The 22,749-nt window shown below is 37.1% G+C and overlaps 1 protein-coding gene across 3 annotated transcripts in view; it reads right to left on the minus strand.

The window, feature by feature from the left end:
* Positions 1-22,749, minus strand: part of OSBPL6 (oxysterol binding protein like 6) — a 90,427-nt gene that overhangs the window by 5,803 nt on the left and 61,875 nt on the right. Inside the window, exons 8-20 of one of the 3 annotated variants that reach the window (XM_014890060.2) lie at positions 22,237-22,369; positions 21,691-21,794; positions 20,758-20,850; positions 15,937-16,011; positions 11,616-11,781; positions 10,546-10,676; positions 8,344-8,451; positions 5,881-6,018; positions 4,917-5,004; positions 4,466-4,719; positions 2,006-2,143; positions 1,611-1,674; positions 939-1,017 (exon numbers count right to left, since the gene is read on the minus strand). In XM_014890060.2, the coding sequence (XP_014745546.1) occupies positions 939-1,017; positions 1,611-1,674; positions 2,006-2,143; positions 4,466-4,719; positions 4,917-5,004; positions 5,881-6,018; positions 8,344-8,451; positions 10,546-10,676; positions 11,616-11,781; positions 15,937-16,011; positions 20,758-20,850; positions 21,691-21,794; positions 22,237-22,369 (1,571 nt within the window). The remainder of the gene's footprint in view (positions 1-938; positions 1,018-1,610; positions 1,675-2,005; positions 2,144-4,465; positions 4,720-4,916; positions 5,005-5,880; positions 6,019-8,343; positions 8,452-10,545; positions 10,677-11,615; positions 11,782-15,936; positions 16,012-20,757; positions 20,851-21,690; positions 21,795-22,236; positions 22,370-22,749) is intronic. The other 2 variants (XM_088167964.1, XM_088167966.1) reach the window with 2 other exon arrangements.

Below are 22,749 nucleotides of genomic sequence, written 5' to 3' on the forward strand. Positions count from 1 at the left end.
AGTGCTTTGGCCACAATTCCTATAGGGGCAGGACAGTGACCCACAGATCAACACAAGGCTGAACCGAGACTATAAGAAGAAAATGTAATTAAATCACAAACAGAACAAAATAAATATGAAAAGCAGATCAAGCACACTGGCACATCATCCCTTTCCCTTTGTAACAACTTTCCAATCAGAACATCTCTAAATCAAACAAGAGAATAAAACCAGAGAATTATATTGTGGAAAGCACATTCTCCTTCAGAGTTTAGGGAAAGGCATGAAGACAGAAGACAAAACTGTTCCAGATTGCATTTACTTCAATTTCATGAGATGTATAAAGAGGTCAAGTGATGCTTTACTGTTAGAGGCAGGAAGAAAGGCTGGCTGCAATGTGCAGGAGCAAGAACACCACTGCAAAAACAGAGGACAGTTAAAGTTTCCACCCTTGAATACTCTTAGGATTTACAAGCTGCAACTAGTCTCAGTGGTAGTGAAGCTACTGCTCTGCCAACATCTTCATACAAAGTATGAAGAACATACTTTGATTTATCCAAAAGACCTTTCATTGCCTGGTTGTTCTGAGGGAACTCTCAGTGGCATTGAGAGCCTTAGGACAGCACCAGTTGCTGCCAGTCCTGCACAGCAGCCTTGCTCTGAATGGCTCATCACTGCTGTACATTTATATAAATCATGGGTTCTCTCTCCCAAAACATTTCTAACATTTCTATCTCCCTCTCACCATCACTTTCTAGAGTGTTTACTTTTCCTCCAAAGCCAAAAACAGATCTTCAGGATCAAAAATGTTTCTGTATCCCCACCTGACCACTAAGGAGAGATTAGAACTGGGCACCAACTCTCACCAGTACAATCCACATGATGTCTGCTTACCCCAACCCACCCACAAGGCAGCACAGACTAGACTGAACACAAGAGGAGAGAGGACAGTGGCTTACTTTGGAAGAGTCACATTCAAGGTTCCAACAGGCAGAATTTCCATTGATTTCCCCCAGAATTTGTTTTTCCACCTGATATCTGAATATAATAGTGAAATACTTAAAAAACTGCAATGACCAAGGTCTCCCCCTTGCACTGATGTGTGGCACCAGACCATCTGTGCTAGACTACCCAATGCAAAACAAGGCACTATACAGTATGAATTTTCCATGAAAATACTAAAGAAAAATAATACTAGAAAATTACATTAGGTCAGAAAAAATAAATGTCAGTTTAATTAAGAATCATGTCTGTGCTGCATGATTGTCAAATGTCTTGTGCAAACATTCAATGCAAAATAAAGGCATACATCAGTAGGTACAAGGAAAAAAAGTAATTTTTTCAGCTGTAAAAAGAACTGCTTGTGTTTGTAAGAAATAGTAATTTTATAGGCAAAAACTTTTTAAAAGGAAGAGTATAAACAGGCTGCAAGTGATAGGGGAAGTTGTAACAGGTTTGGTCACTCCTAATGAGAATTTGGAGTAAAATACATCAGATCATCAGTTTACAATGTCACTTCAAAATAATAAATATAGAAATTCTGAGCAAGTTCAAAATGCAAAGCTCAGCTTTTACAAAGTTTTTACTTGACAAGAAAAAAAGGAGTTATGCTTTTGAATTAAAAAGTATACCTTGCCAAAACACAAAGTTTTTCGATTCACAGTGACAGGCCGAAATGGGAGGATGGTGGCTAACCTGAAAAACAGTTTGGTTGAATTGAAAACATTAAATTTTCATTCCTAAGACAGTACAATTATTATTGCAATATGAAAATACTAAATAGCCCATGTTGCTATGAAAACAGATACAACTTAAGTGGTTGTACTTAAAACACTGTACTTAAAACAGTTCATTGTGATTACTATAAAAATGTATTCCTTCTAGCATTTAATGAAGTCCACTCATACTAGAAATATATATTTGCTTCTAAGAAAGCAAATCATTCTAAGTAGAAAGATAATTCTATAAAATAAAGAACAAAAGATATAAATCTAAACAGGAGTGTCTATCTAGAAACAAGCTTTACCTGCTCTGAGAAAAATCGAAATCCTTTGTCTTCTCTAATACATTCATAAGTTTCACCAAGCACTGGGTTAAATGGCTTGCTTCCTGCTCTAAAGTACGTAGAGGCATAGCCTGATGCTGCAAAGGCAGCTATGAGAACCTGTGAAAATACAGACCAGAGCATGAGAATAGGCAGACATTCCTGTGTATGAGCCACCACTATGTGGTACCACACAACTCACTCTGCTCAGAGTGACAACTGGATGAATGAAGCATGCCTGAGAGTGAAACCGTGCATCCCAGCCAGAACCAGTATAAACTTTATTTCTTCTGTTGGTATAATTTCTTTTTCTTCATGGCCTCATTTAGTCTTTCAACAGTCCTTTTAAAATGACAATCTTCATGTGACACAGATTTTCTGCCTTTGACCAGGTGTATCATTAGTGACCTAAAACAGACCCAGCTCTAGTCCTTCTTCCCATGAATAAATATTATTTACTAACTTCTAATTACAAAAGTACATACCATTTTCCTATGGGAACTATTTTATTTAGTGCCAAACATAAACAGCTCTCACTTAGGATGTCCTTAGTGCAGAGTTATCTCCAAATCTTCCACACATGTGCAGCCTTAACAGCCCCTTATCTATATGTACAACTACAATTTAATAATCTCTAAACCAGGCCTGAATGGGAATAATAAGTTAAGTGACATGCCATGGTTATTTAGTTTACAGGTCCCCTTTGCAGAGTTAAAAAAAAGAAAAAATCATATCAGCCAGTCAGAAGTCCGAACAAAACTTCAGAAAAAAAATACAGGGATAAAAATGAGTCAGCCATTGGCAATATGCTACCAGTGGGGCAAATCTTAACCACGTTCCCCTCTCCTCCTGCTAGTGAGGACACAGCCCTCATGTGAGGTTTCACGTGCTTTGTTTTCTTCCCACTCTGTAATGGGTGCTCCATTGTCTATTCATTTTGTATTATTCAGGAATGCAGCATCAACAAAATTAACACTGAACACTGCTTTCACAGGCTTTTCTTCAACAGTAAAAACCTTCATTCTTCTAAAACTCTTTTCAGATTAATTTCAACTTCCTTTTCAATACAACTCCAGAGAAGCAAAGGAGCTTACTATGCTTGTGATATAGAGAGCAATGGGAAAAAAAAAAAAAAAAAGGTTTCCACTACTTTTGGATGCTTATTGAAGATAGCAAAGTCCTGATCTTTCAGAGAACAGTGAACGAGCAGTAACATATTCACAGCATTGCTGCCACAAGCTTTGGGTATTCAGCTTTTTTCCAAGTAGTCCCACAGTAGTCTCACCTCAGATCAGGTGTGCAGTTTGCATTTTTAGGGGTGCTGCTTAAAAGTTTGGCTTGCATTCCCAAGTACTGCAGTAGACATCTCCCGTAGCAGAGAAGGGAAGAGAATCCACATTCCCAAGGAAGCTTTCAGTTGCACCATGGCATTGCCTTTCTGAATTGTCCCTACTACTTCAATACTGACCTTTCAAACTTTTCAGCAAAGGCAATCAGTCTCATTACAATCCTGCCCACTCCTTAAGAATCTTCTTTTGTGGGGAGAGAATGTCCTTTTGTGAGGGACAGAATCACAGAATACTCTGAGTTGGAAGGGACCTACCATGATAATCTCCTGAATCTTGTAAGAAAACAGAATGTGATAATGAAAAATTCAACTCCCTTTCTCGAGACTGGTTCAACTTCTTCAGTGTTTAGAACTCCTCATTCTCCTGCAGGCCCTGTGAACACGGCAGTTCAGGGACTTGGCTGAGCTATTCTGTAACAGCCAAAGGCAGCCTCTCTTCTCCCAGTTATCCACAGTGTTATCCACAGTGCTGCCAGCCCATAACAGGGAACAGCAGATATGTTCAGCAGCAACACTGCCAACTTTCCCTTACAGCCTTTCCCTGGGTCTTCTGAGGAAAAGGAGACAAGACAGATCAAGGCACCCTGAGAGCTGAGACAGGCTGCTGGCTATCAGTTAAAAAACCAAAACAGACTTACAGGGGAGCTGAAGTCAGGCTGCCCAGGCAAACTTTGTTCTGGTGTTTTGAAACATCTCTTTTAGAAATTGACTGAGAGGACATCTCTTTCATACCTATATTGATCATAAGGCAGCCACACACTTGCTTAAGTCTTGAAGGCTGCTGGATTTGATCACTGAAAGCCAGGAAAGGATGCTGCAGAGTTAGAAACTGCCAATGCCTACATGTACAGTCATAGAGCATGAGATCAGTCTTAAAGAAATGAGTTACAACTGCAGGACTTGGTTTGAGGCCAAGAGAATCCTGCAGCCTTGTTCAGATCAAACCTACCACCTGTAACTGCTCACAACACTTTTCTGACCCAGTGGGGACGTCTGTTGTCCGTGACCAGGAGGAGAAAGAGAGAACCCTGCATAGACCCCACTCATCAGCTCCCTTTTTAGCACAGACAGAAGTGCTTCACTAAATGCATTACCATGCGTTCATAAGGATCATCTGTTTCAGCCGCCTTATCCAAGAGTTCACTGTATTCCAGCTCTTCACAAAGATGTTGCAAGGTATTCAGAGGTTCATTTAGCTCAACTGGCATGGATACTTTGGAAAGATCTTTGCCAATGTTATTTCTCAAAATATTCCACAGATTGATGTTACTGGTGTCAGGGCTGGGAGCTGGGAGACAAGTCCTCCGTCCATTTCTGAATGCGCCTCCTGTTAGCTCACCATTAAGAACTGGGAAGGGAAAAAATTATTGTCATAAGAAAGCATCAGACTCAGAAAAACAGAGTTCTCCTTTCAACCAAATCACTGCCAGAACAAACAAGCCCAACTTCACTGTTTTCAGCTGAGTTGGTCTTGTATTGACATGCAGTAATTCTGGTACATGAACATAACCAATGTAATTTCCCAAAGTTTGAAACACAGTATACTTTGCCGAGAAATGTTGTCTGCAACACTGGTGTTGTCCTCAGATATATTGTCACTCACATCACTGATATAAGATTCATCATCAGAAGCCTAAAACATAAATAAAATATCCATTAACTCAAATACCTATAAAATATACTGACAAAACAGACAAAAATAGTTAAGTTTGAAACACAAATATTCAAAAAAATAATCTCTATCCAATCAAAACTATTAGCTAAAACAACTGGATGTTTCAAATAGTCCATAATTCTATTAGTGCCATTTTTGCACTGTCAAAACAAATGCTACGTTGTCCCCACATTTCTGAATTTCTTATTATCCAAATACAGACATGAGATTTGCAATATGTGGCTTGAAGTAAGATCAGAGATGAAGAAAAAAGTAACAACACAATGCGCTAGGGATGGGAGGTGAGAAGAGATAGTCAGATTTGTGCTTTTTATAAAGAACCAAACAATAAAACATGACTTATATTTCAGCAAACAAACTATGTAAGCATCGATCTATCATTTTGCAAAACAAGAATCTTATCAGCATTAAGAATATTTTTTTAAATTGTTTTATACAATTATTTTTCCACAAATATTAATTTTTTTCTATTTCTCTCATTACAGAGAATATATACTTATATACTAGATTTTTTTTTAAGAATATTTGAAAATCCAAATTTAATTGACTGCACAGTCAGCTGTAAGTGTCTATGCCATCCTTAGGTGGAATTGCCATAGCCCAGAAGGGACATGTACTGAACATAAGTTCCTGACACAACTAACTTTCAACTCACTTTTACACTTCAGGGAACTCCTGCAACTCTTGATGTGATCTCAGATTTGTTTATCTACACTTTATTCCTTCTGATACCTTTTTACTCTAAGTAGCATTACTAAAAAGGAAAAATTCACTAGTGGTAGCACTACCTAGCTGTGTCCAGCAGCACAGCTGCCACATGCTGTCACAGCCTACCTCGTTTTCTGAAGAGCTGGCAGACAGAAGCACTTCCTGTGCATCAAAGAACTCTGAAACTGATTCAGACATAGAGAGCCTGCTTTCATTAGAAACTTGCTGAGACAGTGGCAAACTGACATGAATTTGTTCACCCGTCTGAAAGTAAAGCACAGAAAAGTAAAAGCATTATTTCTAATATTAAAGAAATATGCATAGAAGGGGTAAATCACCTGAATAAGATTTCTATGCCGAATATAAGCACAGAGAGTAAAGACAGCATTTCAGTAGGATTTTGTGTGTACCCAATAGATGAGACTGAAGATGACAAAATAAAGTGTATTTTGAACAGTGAGACACATGTCTTCATTTGAGGCCTGCCCAGCATCTACTGCCAAGTCTTAGCAGCATGAAATTACAGATCTACATCTCTATGCAGAGAACTGATTTTGTGGACAATCGCTGTATTGTGTCAGACAAGTTCAGCCATGAATTTCAGATTAAATGACATCTGGTAACAACAAATTAAATCACTGGGAGCTAGCTTTGATAAAATTAAAATTTAATTATAAAATTCTATAAGGTCAGGGAGTTGTAAGTTACTTTGCAAATAAATGACCTTGTGAACCAGTTTAGTAACAGTGTTTGAAATGTTTGAATATTTAGGAGAATAGCTATAATATGTATTTTTATTGGCTTTTATTCTATGTTTATATTCCAAGTCTCATTTGCATTATGCCATTAACACTGACTCAATACTACTAAAGGGAATGAACCCTCTAAGTTTTATTATAAAGAAATGTAACAGCAAAGTCAAGGATTCAAAACTGTGCTATGTCGATGTCAGTAGTGCAGCAAGCTAAAATAGTGAAATATATCCTCCTCTTCCTGCTAGTGATGGGTGGAACACCAGATTTCAATGTTACCCTGCAGGCTATCACATTAAGAAAAATTAAGATGCTCTCTCTCTGCACCATTTTATGACAGTATCTTTTGCTGTGGAGGGAAACAGATCTCAGACTTAATCCCTTAATTTATATAGCATGTTTTTCCTGGGAGATAATACAGATGAAACTACTGAAGCCCTTTTAAACATGGTTAACTCTTCAGATTGGAACACAATCCCCATTAATCTTATTCCAGAACTCCTGCATATGGTTTTGCTGACATCTTAATTCTGTAGAATCATTCTACACAGTTACCTCAAAATGCACTAACAAAATATCCCAAAAAAGCATAAACAAGCCAAGAGGTCAAAACCCATTCCTTTTTCATTAGGATTTATAACATTGTAAATGGATTGTGATGCTTGATGAATTATAATGAAAACTCATTATAAGTTCATTTTACTGTAATCTTTACAGGAAGCGATCAAAACTTTGAGGTTTCACATAAACTAGAGGGACTTAAAAAAATACACATTCTCCTACCTGAAAAAGACCCTCACACAGCCATTACCTACATGCTGCAAGATTATAGATATATATAAAACAAGCAAGATAAATGAATGAGAGATCTGGAAACTTTGAAAAACTTCTTCAGTCAGGCATACTTCTACCAAGACAGTGATGAACAAATGAAAAAGAAACAGCTAACCAGCAAAAAATACAGAACAGAAGAGAAGGTCATTGCCCAGAACTTCACTGCACATTGCTGTGCTGTGACACCACTTCACTTCTGTCTGTTGCTAACCTCCAACATGCTGGATTCTTGGAAGAATTATTTAGACATTTTCAAAGAGCTAATAAACAAAAACTTTCTTGCTTATTGGAAGAAATAATTAGGAGACAAGACTATGTTAGTTGAAATGGCATATGCATAGAAAAAAAATAGTGGAAATGACAAATCAAAAACATTTTTGTAAAATGCAAGCAGAATGGTTGCCAAAGTGACCATACTAATTGTAATAGATTATAGTCCACAAATTGAGATTTGTCACAAGGAAAGCTCACTGTGATTAATACAAATGTTCGTAATCTGTTGACTAAGGAAAGCAAAACAAGAAAAACTAGATGTTGCAAAAATATTACTGCAGTGCTTGGTTCATGGACTAAACCTTTTGATTTTAACAGTACCACTCAAGATTCTCAATGTGAGGCCCTTTAGACACTTGCAAAATCAGGTCATTAAATAATTAATTGTTCTGTTGATTTGGCAAGAAACGAAGATACAAAATTGGCTAGCTACTGTGTGATACATTCAAATACAGTAAAACCTCACTAATTCCCACAGCCAACAATTAATATTCCAAAACTGGAGTCCTTCTCTGTTCCTCTAAAGAGACAAAGCTAAGCTCTTTCATGTCTGACATATAGAAAACAAGAGTAAAGTTTTATGGTAGGTAAGGAAATATAACCTGACTTTTTCTATGAATAAACATTTGCCAATCTGAAAAATTCAATAATTTTCAGGAATGTTTCAGCTATTTAGTGAGAATTAGCAAGGTTTGTTTGTACTCTAAATCATTAAAGGCCAAAGTCTTACCTCATCAGGACTAGGGATAATATTTACACTGACAACCTGATCACAAATTACAGATTCTGAATGTATTCTGTTCAAGCGACTCCTTAGTTCAGCATTCTGGTTGAGAGCCTTAAAATAAAAATTGCACATTTCATTTAAAATTAAAATGTAAACACTAAAAAAAAAAAAAAGTAAGGAAAAAGAAAAAGGAGGAAAAGGGGGGGAAAAACAAAAGAAGAAGAAAAAAAAGCTTCTTTCCAGCAATTTCCTAAAAAAATCACTGAACCTCCTTTCTTTCATTTATCAGGAGATACCTATTTTGAGATCCTCTCTAAGGTGATTTCATCTTTGGTTACTTTGCCTTCGCTGTTTTTCAGGAGCCGGGGGGGACAGATGTTCTCCTGCAATGTAACACTGGCACTCTACCTCAGCTCTTCAGAGAGCATTCACTCCCCATTTCCATGGTGCACACAACCCACCAGCACACCTGCCAAGGTGTGCTGGTGGGTTGTGTGCACCATGGAAATGGGGAGTGAATGCAGCAACAAAGAGTGAAACTGCAGAATAATACATGGGAACTACCCACCAAATGCCCAAAGAGGCAATTCTTGCTTTACAACTAACTATACAGCCTCTTCTGAGTCGAGGTTATCGGCACCCAGAGGCTGCAAACAGAAATTGCTTCATTTCCAGTAAAACAAGCATAATTGCTAGTATCATTGTCTAGCCACCCAGATCTATTTTGTAGATTTGCCTTTGTACTTATTTCAAACTACTGATCCACTACAGTATCACAAATACCAACAGAATTCAATTGGTGTCTGGTATCTGCTGATTTTTCTCCTATTTTAAAGTGCAACGTAGATCATAAATTTGGGTGCATATATATGTATTATCTGTTATTTGGAAAGACTAGAGTGCAAGATTCTGAAATCCAGAAGTATAATATGCTACATACCTAGAACATGACTGACTTAACATTAATATATCTCCAGCACTGAGGATTATAGAAAAGAAGAGCAGAGAGATATTTTGTTTCAGTAGAGAAGGATTGTTACAATGGAGTAAGAACCTTCTTCTATCTCCCCCTAGTGCAGACGGAGAATAGATTGCATGAATGTACTGAAACAAAGACCAAAGGAAAATAGGTAAACTTAAACTGTCACTAAACAGTTTAAATTACCCAATTTTGCTTTGTTCTGAAATGGTCTGGGCGTGTTCATAGTTGCCATCCCTCAGAGAGGGAAGGGAATGATTAACAGAAGTCTGACTGCAGCTTCTCCAACAGCTCAAACCTGGTCAAGAGACTGGACAAACCCAGTCTGTCAATTTTCACTTACTCTCCACTGAGACTGTGAACCAATATGTGCCAGTGACTTTTATATTATCATTGGAGGCCAGGACCAAGAAGAAAACATGATTCCCTGTGTCATGCAAGTTGCTAATAAATACCCACAGGTCTTAGACAAATTTGTGTCAATAACCAGAAATGGTTATCCTTATCTCTTGCCCCTAACCCTTTTTTATCACAATGCACAGAACCAATCTGCATAACATGATATGCATCTGTTTCTATAGCAAGGTTTGTGTTTAAACTTCTGCTCATACTTCTTGCAGATGCAGTCCTCCACACCAATCCAACAAATGCTGTTATGCTTCCTTGACAATTAATTTTAAAAACTGAGTTATTTTGCAACCTGAGGACTTATTGTTGCTAATTTCTTCATCCCCACTAAAGCAAATTATTTTTTTCCCCTTAGCTTAAGTGGGAGAGATGCTGGAGAGTTAACAGGTGTGTATCTGGAAATCCAATTTACCCGTGACTATATATTGCAACCCAGGATTGCTTTTGCATTTAGAGACACAGACATATAAAACAAATTTTACAATATATGGTCAAAATTTAAAACTTAATTACAAAAACAAGCATATTTCCTTGGCTGTGCTGGAACAGCTCCAAGAAAGACATCTAGCATTTTTGTAAAAACCTTTGATCTTTTTTCTTTGCTTTGGAAGACTGTAACAGATACATGCTTACACAAATTATGTCCTTCACCTCCACATGCACTGAGGTTAGATCTACATCATAACAGAATATGCCATAGTTCTGGTTGAGAACTTGGCTTTTCATTGGTTCCTTTTACCTCAGGAAATGGCCAAAATACCAAAAAAAATAGTGTATTGGGCAAGATAGATTTGCTTGAAATCAAATCAAGAACATACCTGAGAGAGGGACTGTCTGAGGTGAGCTATTTGAGCATTGTGGCCTGTAAGATCATGCTCTGAAACAATCTGCTTCAGCTTCTCCTTCTCTATAGCTATGCTGTTAAAGGCAGACTTCAATAGAGAATGCACTAAGCAAAAAGAAAAAAATAAAACAGGTGTTTTCTTGGCTACAGAAATCACATTGACATCTATTACAATATTTCAGAAGTAAAGACAGAGAGTGATACTTCCATCCCAGAGTTATGGACATTTGAAACAAGGGCCTGAACTTCAAGTAATCCATGCCAAATTAAGTCCAAACACTTACAGCTTGCGATTGTAATGTGCATACAGTACGTTCACACATACCTCATCTCAGCATATTCTTGGTGCTGAACATATGGAAAGGTGCATATTTAGAAAAAAACTGTGTTCAATGTGTGTTATTTTCTTCCAGGTTTTTATCTGTACTTTTCAGAGTAACAGAAACATCAATTCTGCTAGACTTAATATTGTATTAGTAACGAGGATTACTTGGTCATTAAACAGGTTTTGAATTTTTTAAGATGTCAGTCTCATATTTTTTTCCATGCTTGTTATATAACAGCAAAATGATAAGAAAACCTTTTTAAAATGGCATTTTTTAGTTTGTAGGACCATTCATTTACTGGCAGTAAAATTGCAATTCAAAAGTACTTTCATGTAATAAGCTCTTTTTCCATAGATTTCATTGACACAGAAAACATTGCACAAAAATGAATTCACAACATTTTGTGTAGCAGTTACATTCTCAATCATCTTTGGGGAGGAAAAAAAAGTTGGCAAATTCAGTCACTTACTTACAGAATGCAGGAAGCAGTTCAGAAGACTTGGAAAACAATTTCAGCGTTTACCTATCTATACATTTATGACATTCATGGAAAATATAAGAAGGATAATACATGTTGCCTTTATTTGAGGCACCTGAACAGCTAAAAACTCTTATACATTATAACCTGATGCAGATGAAAGCCCTGGCCACAACTGAGGGCAATAAAGAAACACAACAGAGAAGCACATTGCAGGAAAGGCTTGGCATCTCCAGCTACCTTTTTGTGCCATCAAGCAGAATTCTTCTTGAAGCTTCATGTACTCAGTAGAGCACTCCAGAGGGTCTGTCACATGGCTTGGAGGAGCCTGAAACTCAATGTCTGCACAGAGGTTGGGGTTGGATGAATGCAATCGAACAGGTGACATCGTAGCACTGAAAGGGACCTACAGCGAGAAACAGAGAAGAAATATTGTATAAGGTGTAACCAAGCTTTTGACTCTGTTGAAGCAAGACACAAATTTCTTCTGAAAAGACTTAGTTCACAATGTGAAGAACATGACAAAAGTGAACATGTAACTTCTTACTCTCCTAAATCTCAACACAGCTGATGCAGACTTCTCTTGAATCTTTTCACTGAAGTAGAAAAAGAAGGCCTAAATACACAGCTAACAGCTAAGGATGGAGTGCTTAAATTATAATATGTACAAAAAATGGATGATTTCCTAATGCTTAGAAGATTACTGGAAAATTGAACCATGAGACCTTCTCCTTTATATTTGGACTTTTGAGAGTAATTGTAGATGAGTCTGTTGTTGCAATACCAACATTTGGAGTATGCAAGTTCCTCCACAGATCTAGAAATAGGATATAATATTATCAGATATATCATTGAAGTTTTTCAAAACTACTCGCAAATCTTCAGTTGAAACTCATTGTACTGACAATTATGAAGAGGGAAGAAGCATAGTCTTTCTATTTTCTTTTTAACTAAACAAATAAAACAACCACAAAATAAAATCAAAACTCCACCTGATTTTCATTTAAAATTCATGAACCATAAATAAATGCAGAGAGATACATTTCAGTAAGATAGAGCGAAGAATCTAGTTTATTATCTTTCCACTTCTCTTTCTCCTCTACTTTTCAGGTACAATAATAAAAAAAAGTACATGCAAGACTTTCTAAGTTATATATACATGTATCATGTACTGAGCAGTTACCTATATGCTACATATGCACTGCATGGCTACCACTGCTACATATGGGATGCGTGTGTGAAGTATTTTGTATTTTACTTTAATGTTACCATTTACATTTATATGAAAATCAGGCCAAGAACACAATTTTCAATTGTAAATGCAACAGAAAGGCATGCAGAACTACATTTTGTTACTTGGATATTAAGCACTATTTAATGTATCAAACACTGTTTAGCACATCAAATCTAATTAATTTCATTAGATTTATCAAATGTGTAAATCAAGGATTTTCACACTGCAGCCCAATGTAATTATTCAAATATGAAAAATGGGGCCAAAATATAAAATGTCTCTTCCAAGGCATGATAAAGAGCAGCAGATAACATAAAAAGTCATATTACTAAGAATTTGTATCAACAGATGAGTTCTATACTGTCATCAGTGGTTGAACTTGATACTTTTTTATTTTATTAGATCAGAGAATAGTTTTATCAATTCCTTCCTGCAAAAGCTGACATCAATACACATTTTAGGTTTAGGTTCTGATTCTGCAATGAAATCCTCAAAATCCTACTGGATTTATTAATCATTCCACTCATGAGCTACTCTGTGAAATGTGTTTACTGCTCTGCTCTTTCTTGATTTACAGATACATATAGTACATTAAATAATAACTCTATGGTACCTATCTAATATAAACTTTATTCCTGCTCTCATGTATTTTGATTTTCAGCTATATCTATATAGTAAGTATTTTTTTACTGAGCCTCATTTTAGCCTCATATCAAGAAGAATTCCTTAACAGAAGATGTAGAATAAATTCCTTCTATTCATTCTGGGTATTTAACCCTTTATCTTCTTCACAAGTAACAGACTGCCTGTCTCAAGAGCCCAGCAACATTAGGTTAATAGACTACTGTGGCTAAACGTAGGTTAATTTCAAATTTCTTTTCCAAAACCTTTCCCCTTCTTAAACGGGAGAGCATGTTTCCAGAACTTTCTGACTGGGAGCATCACAAAGCTTCAATTGGTCCAGGAGGGCAGAGTAGGTATCTGCACTGTACTTGTGTGTATGGAGAACACACCCAACCCTCCAGACCATCCAGAAGGCAGGAAAGAAGCTGACACCAGCTATAATGGCAGAGTTTGAGGGAGAGTCCCCCCAGACCCACGTGGACTGGCAGAGCTGTAGGCAGGCTGCCCACATGTGCAGGGGGGCTCTTTAGTCACTCTCTGATGAATCAAGCTGAAGACATCTGCTTTAGATCCATCATTTCTGCCTCAAACCCCAGCTGGCCAGGCTGAAAAGAAATGTTTCTCCAATGAAGTTTATTGAAAGAATACTATTTTCAATTTTGCCCTAGAAACAGAATTTACATGTTCTACAAATATGTCACATTACTTGCAAGAAATACACATTCATATGACAGAGACAAGTAGCCTTGCTGAGTGCTTTAAATACAAGAACCAAAAATACTGAACTGTTGATTGACACGAACTCTCCTCATATGCATTTTTAAGAAAACTTTCCAAGCTACTTTCCATAACAGATGAAAAAACCCCATATTAAACAGCCATTTTCATTCTCTTGAATAATCAACAGTCCAGGAAACACTGCCAATATACTTCTCTTCCCCTTTTTCCTTTCACTGAAGTGCTTTCTCTCTGTATTAATTGTGACTTTATCCTGATTTTACTACCCATTCTCTTTTTGGTTGCTTTTTATTGTTGTTGTTTCGAAGATTTTTGAAAAAATATTTATCTTCTTGATCCATCGCTCTAGTTTTCTCCATAGACACTTCTAGACACAACCTCAGATGAACCTTGTCCCAACTTCCTGCTTTACACCAGAGGTGTTATACCCACTCATCCATCACCTTCTTCAGAATTACGTGTTCATGTAGGAACAGACTGTTCCTGGCCAAGTGGGTTGTAAGGAAAATCTTTCTGCTGTGCATTTAGCTAATTCTGTATCCCTCAGTCTATGCACACAATTCACTGTCTGGGAGGAACAACCATTTTGTGCATCCAGCCAGGAAGAACCGGCCGTGGCCACGAACACTGCAACAGCCACAGAGTCATTTTGGTGTCTAACTTTCCTTCCTCCTGCATTTTCTCCAGTTCCTCCAAGACCTCCCTCAACAGGTCCTCACTCCAGCTGCAGGTAACAACTCAGCAATTCCCTGCTCTCTTAGTGCCTTCCTACCCAGCTGCATTTGTCCACTGAAGCAGTCCCTAGGCAAGGAGGACAACCCTTGCCAAAGCTGTTCAGCTGCTGCTGAGCCTTCTGGTTAGAGCCTCCCACCAACACTGCTCAACCCTGTAACGTGGGAATCAGGCAGATTTCTGTTCTAGGCAGGCAGACCTGCACAGTCAAAACAGCAATCAATTACAGAGCACACATTCAGCATCAATTGATTGCAGAGGAATAAATTTAGATGAGTTAATTTTGAAGCTGGAGAAACACTGATATGTCTCATACTTTTTAAAGGAGCATAGCAATAACTGAGTTTGTGGTTCAGGTAGCAGGAGCTCAAGATAGGCTAAAGCAGAAACGATGTCAGATCTAGGGGATTTCAGCTTCAGCCTGGAACAGCAGACCCTGGAATGCTTCAGCCTGGTGAAGACATTCACTGCTCGGGCTAGATAAGGAGTTTGCATTTAAAGCTCACTTCAATCTTTGGCTGCACAGTCTTCCCTATCTAGCTGTTGTACTTATCTGTTGATGGATTAGAACAAATGTCTATATTGGGCCTTCTTAATGAATACTTTCGTGATAAAGCAGCAGCTGAAGATATCCTTTTGATGATAATACAATTTCACCAACACGACTTCCCACAACTAATTTCCATCTCCTGTGTTGATTTCATAGCTCCATATTTTCTGACAAAGATTTAGGGAATTAGCAATACTATGTACAGACACTGAGGTAGTAATATGACTTTTTGGGATTATGGAATGTAAGCAAAGTGCCTCAAATGAAAAGGTTAACCTTATACTACTTATAAAAATATCATAAAATTTTATAATTCCATGGTTATTTGTAACAAATCTCCTTAGTTCTATTGTCTTGCTATAACTGTCACATCATCTTTTAACAGAATTTGATCATTTTTTTCTGTTTTGTATTGTATGTCAAAGACTTATTGCGTGCAGGGCCCGAGTCTGTCACTTGCACTTACATAAAGGAGGAGGGACATGTACCATGTAAACAAGCTCAGACCCACATTTATGGAACACATTTGTGTTGGGCCTGACCACTTCTAATAAACTCAGCTGAAAGGAGGTAGCACGGACACCTCCAAAAAGTGCAAGAAACATTTTCATAAGCTTATTACACAACCAAGTTACACAGCTTCCCATCCTTAGAGCTATCCCTTGATTTTTAAATCCACTCACTGTTGTAGCCACTGCAGCTGCCAGTCTCTGCCGGCGTCGGGTTGTGCTGAACTGGCCCTTCGGTGCCGGCCCTTCCTGACAGTGAATGCAAGAAAAGAAGGAAGTAGAAAAAGAGAAGGGAAGGGGTGATGGGACACAGGAAGATGAAAGGTGATCAGAAAAGGGAGACGGAGAGTCTTTAAGTGGGTTTCCATTTTGTTAACTCTTATGGCCTACACATGTCGAGGACATAGCATGTGTTTTCAGCTGTGCATGCCAGAGACATAAAAAGCTGGATACTTCACTAAAATTATCTCCAGATGAGTTGGACTGCAGTGCACTCACTAAGGCTGCAAAAAAATCTATCAGCATTGCCATTCAGAGTCATAAGGCAATAATGGAATAAGAGAACAGAAAGGATGCTACAGCATGCCAGAAAATAAAACAAAAATCAAACTCCTTCTGAGGTCACTTGACCATCTAGAAGATGAATTCTGAAAGAGATCACTTTGCAATAGTGGAAGGACATAAACTGTGCTCACTGAAGATGCATGTGTCTCAATGGTAAAACTTTTCAGTGTGTATGTTATCTAGTGCAAAAATTCCTGTACGTGGCTCTGCCATTTCCACATCTATCTTGGAGCCTACTGAATCATTTTCTCCATACATCACCTTTTTTCATTCCACCTGCTTTTCCCGTACATTATTGAAGGCTTGGCATCCAAACCAAGGCAAAAACTCAGATAGAGCAGCACAAATAAAAACTAAGTATTTCAGCAACTGCTTCCTTTTCTGCATATCTAACTTGTGGCCTCATCCTGCTTAATTTAAATTTATTTTACTTGTAAGAAAATTTCTCATAGCACATTAAAGTCAAGCAATGAAGAGGAGCTCCACACCTGTCATAAAGTCATTCTATTTAATCTTTAATCAAAACACCATTATTTTGAAACCATTTTAAGATTTTTGAAGACTAGGAAATACACCTTTCTGATTTTAGAAAATAGTTCTCAATTCCTTCACATTTTTCTTCCCCGTATCTTCACCTATAGCCACTTCAGTATTTTTAGACCTATAAAACTGTATATTTTTACTTTTTCTGCAAGCAGCCTGATCATAATAAGGTGTAGATTGGATACATGGACACCATGTTGAAGAAAAGGATATTGTATTTCAATTATTAGCTGAACTGTCTTGCTTCTGTAACATTCCCAGTAGGGTTGTTACAGTGGAGAAAGGCCAAACACTTCACCCTCTGGCTGACTGATATTAGTGGCAATGCCACTGACAATTGGAAGGGTTGTCTAATGATCACAGTAAAAGACTTGTGGTGCAATATTTTATACCACTCTCGCATTAAAATGACATGTGCATAACCTCTGAAATACTGAGAACAAATGCTGTTAAAGCAGATCATATGTAAAATGTAAAGCTCTTTGTGCTCTACAGAAATATGCCTATCGTGTGACTAGAGTATGGAAGAATATTCTTATTTAAGTAATAGGGAAAAACCTATGTACAGAGATATGCACAAATTTATATATATATATATAAGATTATGAATGCAGGTGTGTATTATCAAAATATATAATGAATAACGAATAATGAGCTTTGCAGAACCCCACACTCCTCAACATGATAAAAAGTGAGGTCATAATCTGAGTTACCATAAAAATAAATACTTAAGGGAAAAAGGAGTAACTAGCCTGGGTCTGGTTTCAGTTCTGAGCTGAAAGCCTCAGTAAAGCAAGATGATTTTTCAGATTACTCCATAAAACACAGCTCTCTATTAAACTGTCCCCCCTGTGAAGTCTTGGAACTTTACAACTTTGAGCTTTTGTGGGAAACCAAAATATCACTGGTTCTTTATTGTTTTGCAGTAATTGGGTTTTTTCTTCCTTTGAAGCTGTCATGAGAATGATAACTTATCCTTTTACCCAAAGGAAAATAAACAACAACAAAAAAAGAAACCACAAAAAAACCCAAACAAAACAAAACAAACCACAGCCCACAACTCAGTTTTTGTCCAAAAGTATAGTTTGTAAAATGAATTAATATAGGTCACCTAACCTGTTTTTGCAGGCCATTTTAATAAGATTTTAAATAGGCTTTTTAAAAACAAAATGAACCTCCTTTACAAAAGTAATCTTTCCTAAGAAAAGCAATTAATGTATTATTCTTGATTAAAGGCTTGTAAATTAATCTGTTAATTCTAAACAATTTAGCAATAGTAAACACCCAAACCTGCAAAGATATAGAGACATACTATGCTCAGTTTACTTCGGGGAGTAACCCCACTCTAGTTACAGGGATTAGCTGTGTGAGCAAAGTCAACTGCACGCATCAATCTGGCACAATTAAGTGGTATATAATATATAAATGTCTAGGCAACAAATCAAGCAGCTTTACTTATAAGAAAAAGTATGTTTTAAATGCATTACACACCTAGCACTCATAGCACAAGAGTGTGTCAGCAGGAATCCAAGGAAAGCTATCTCATCACCAAATGAATGGTAACAAGTACAATACAGAACCTGGATGGGAGAATTCCCTCCTTGCCTCATACACACAGGATACTGAGCCAGCAGAAATCACACCCTTGTTCCCCATCACTCACAAAGCACACACCTTTACATAAAGCTCCCTAATTTTATGCTCTCCAGAAGGATGCTCTCAACATTCTGCTATCAGAATGTCTCTGAAAAAAATAGGTGCAAATACTCCAAATGGAATTAACAGTGAAACTAGCTTAAAGTTAGTTTGTTAATATTAGCATTATCCCCTAAAACTAATGAGATGTATGGAGGAATGAGGAAAGTAGTAGTACAAGAGAAATCATATTAGTACCAAATGTCAACCATTCAATAGCAAATTATGTGTAAGCACCATGAAACAATGATCACAAATCAGACAAAATGATTTTCAGCAGGAGATATCCTGATAAACAGTTCAGAAAGGCTTGAAGCACTCTTGAAAAAATGAGCAATAAGGAAGGCCAATGAAGTACACGGAATGTCTAACAGAAGAATAAAAATGGGAATTAGCTTAAAAAATGGTAGGCATCAGAGGAAATCCACATTTTAGTGGCAACCTAAGAAAATTAGGAATAACACAATGAGTTAGTGGGGCCATCTTCCTACAAACCACAGCTCTAGCACTCAGGAGACAGAACAGCCCTTGGAAGAATAAACTGAGTCCATCAAACTAGGCAAGATAATGGAGTAGCCATCGAGATATTCTTTGTCTTCCATACAATTTAGAACAATTTTATTGTTTCTGTTTCACTGCAAATTAATTTATAGATCAGTCAACAGTAACTTAATATTTTCTGTAACAAAATAAGCTTTATATTTGCAGCATGAAGCTTGCCATGAATCGATGCTGACCCAAGTTAGGCAGAGTTTATTATCAACCCAGAAGTGACAGATTCATGTAGAGCAGTGCCAGCCACACAAACTCTCTCAGGGGAACCTGCATACCAATCCTATTTGAAATTTTCAGGAGCTGAGGCCAAACCACAAACAGCAGTGTGAGTCAGGTGCCTGTGATGGAAGCCCAGGCCAGTGTTACTTTGGCAAAGCATAGGTAACACAGGAACAACTCATTATTTACTATGACCAACCATAAATCATCACAGATTGACTGCTTTAATAATTTTTGTGGATAGGACTTCTCTGAGGTTACTGTGGCATGGAAGAAGAACACATGTGACATGGAAGAAGTCACCACTGACTCTTCTAGGCACCAAGTACTTGCATGCATTTTCCTGATATTTTAATTTTCCTGTGTTATTCAGCACCAGGAAAATACTGTGATCCTTCAATTGCAGATAATAGGAAATTATATCAATCACAAAAATTCATTTGTTAATAAACCTTTTCAATCCCAACAGATTCTTTCTTGTTCCACCTATTGTGATTATCAAAGCATAATAGGTAAAAAGAAAAATCGACTACAAGAGCTGCAATGAGAAAGCTAATACAACTATCACTTCTTCCTTCCTTAAGATTATTGATCTTCAATGAAAACTCCTTAATGCACTATTGGGGACATATTAAAAGCTTTCGAAGTTTGTACTAATTTCAAGACATTTGAATGGATTAAAAGTTGCTGACATTTATTTACTCAGTAGCAGACATCACATTGGTGATTGTCAGCACCCTAAGCCAGTTGAATAGTCTTCATTATCAATTATTTAGTAATAGAAAACTTCAGCTTTTGGATCAAACCTCAGAATACACAACTGCTTCCAACAAAACACAAGGCAGCAATACATGCACATTATGCTTATTTCTGTGCTTTTACCTTTCAGTTCTAGGGAAGGATGGAGTAAATTCTTGCTTCACATAATTTACTTTTTGGCTATTTGATTTTTCCCATATTAGTCTTTTCCATAACAGAAGGCTTGTGAAAACACTTCTAATTGGTAAGTTAGTAAGACCTTTCCAAGTAAAGGTCTTGACAAAAACAATTGGTGTGTTTAGTATTTCATTCTGCTTTTAATTTTATGTCACTTGTTTAACTGCCCTTCTTCACAACTTTGATATGGAATAGCAGCATCCCCATATGGTGCGTGTATATTGAGTTTTGAATACCTTAATTAACTAATATTCAGATCCCCCTCCTTTCCCTAGATGGCAATGTTTTCATATGAATGAAAATTAAATCAGAACTTTTCTCACTATCTTCTCTAGGTTTTGAACAACAAACTGAGATTTAATTTACTTCATTAAAAATATGAAAGACAGCACATTGACTTCCTACTTTCAGCTAATATATCATTTCATGCTTAGAATTTAATCTAAAAGTATAGTGAAAAGTAAAACATAGTGCATTCAGTACCTGAAGTTGAATTTTTGCATCTTTGCTGACACTTTTTGTTCTCCATCGTCTGGTGACCCGCTTGTCTTTCTTTGAAATATCTACACAGTTAGCCTACATTACACAGATAGTTAAAAGCGACAAAGGGCTATTAAGTTGACACAAGCAACACAGACAATACAGCAAGTCAGTCAAGAATTGTAGCATTAGACAGGTACAAATTAGAAAGTGAGGAGAAGAATGCTGCTGCTGCTGGGGCCCAAAATTGGAGCAGTGATCAGCTGTAGCTCTCCATACACTTTTATAAGCATGTGGTAGAGTTAGCTCCTTTAGCAAAACTACTGGTCATGGCTATGTAATATTTAGGACATGATCTTGAAATCCTCATGGATTTCTGTTGTGGTACTACTTAGATATTTGTACAGACAAGAAGATTCAGTGAAAATAGAAGAAAGTATTTATGATTTAGGATCTGCCATTGCTTTCTGGTAAAAGAAAAACTCACCCTGAACTGGGAAACAGTCCAAAATTTGGGACCTTTGTACTATGCCCCCTTTCCTAGAGCATGCAACTTCATCTTTGAGGGTCTCTGGGTCTCCAGTCCTTAAAAAACTTAAAATGTTATCTTACTCAACACAACAAAAACTCCTTAAATACAACTTCAATTTATACCTGTGTTCTATTGAAACCGTCCTTAGTTTTGTTATGCAAACTACTTAATAATTTGATTTGTCCTATTTAACTCAAATACTAAATACGTCTTAATTACTTGTTTACACATGAAACAGAAGCAGTACTAACCAAGATTAAAATAAACATATAAGATAAGCTGTTCATCCAAGACTCACTATTACTTCAGAAAAACATTCTGAGTTAACAGACAATACCTCTATATTTTCCTTAACAGAAAGAACAAATATTTCACTGTAATGATTGATGTTCAAGCATATTTACCTGCATGTCTGTGAAATTTGGTGCTGACTGAGTTCTCTGTAGTATTTCTAAATTTTGAAGAAGTTTACTGAGTTCCACAAGGTTAGACTGACAATGAGCAAGATCTAACAGATATAAAATAAAAATACGTTAGGTGCTTCACTTCAGACTTTTTATTGCCGTTGTGTTCATTGTTAACACTTAATTGCATTATAAAAGTTAAGTGTCCAAAGCCCTTGTAGTAAGGCATCCAAGTAAAAGTTTTATTTTCAGAGATGTTGAACACTCACTATTTCCATAAGAGTCAGCAACAACTCTGGACCTCAAAAAGTGATCATATTTGAACAATGATATCCATTAAAATATCACAGATTATTGCAATAAATTTTAAAAGCCTTCCAAAACACATAGAGAGCAAAGTTCCCACCACCAGGTATAAGTTTCTAATTACCTGAAGAGCTACTACATGTTCATGTAAAGGTGTAACTTAACCCCTTTACTGACCTCTTTCTTATATCAACAAGAAGTTTTGCTGAAAGAATAAGGCATGAAAAGATAAAGTCTAACCTTCTGCACATCTGTCCATCTCTTCAGAGTCCTGCAACCAGGCTGCTACTTTACTCTGACCAGTAGTGCAGGTGACAGGAAGGCTGTTACTGCAAGGTATGGGAGGCTGCCAGGGGAAGTTATTTTGCTGCACCTAAAGCATAATAAAATGCTTTAATTTACTGTGGCTGTGTTGCCTTGTCAGTGTAATGACTATACTACCTCAGAATAGAAACCAAATTATGCACTGTGTTTCCAGTGAAATCTGTGACTTGTCTCAGTAGTTCCCAAAGACACAGATTTTTCAGAACAGCACGTTGGAGAACCAAACCAAGAACCTCACAAGTGGACTGTGCTTGGTACCAGTTAGGAAAGCTGTTGTTTAAGGGGAAGAACATAATCAGCAAACAGACATTTAGACTTGATGACAAAGGCTAGTGCAAGTTGTATGGGTGGTGAATACCTTGCAAGATGCCTACAGCAGCCCATTTTAATGAAGTAAGGCTAAATTAGACAGGATTTCAGCTGATTTCA

The sequence above is a fragment of the Sturnus vulgaris genome, chromosome 7 (genome assembly GCF_052056855.1).
Source record: "Sturnus vulgaris isolate bStuVul1 chromosome 7, bStuVul1.hap1, whole genome shotgun sequence".
NCBI lineage: Eukaryota > Metazoa > Chordata > Aves > Passeriformes > Sturnidae > Sturnus > Sturnus vulgaris.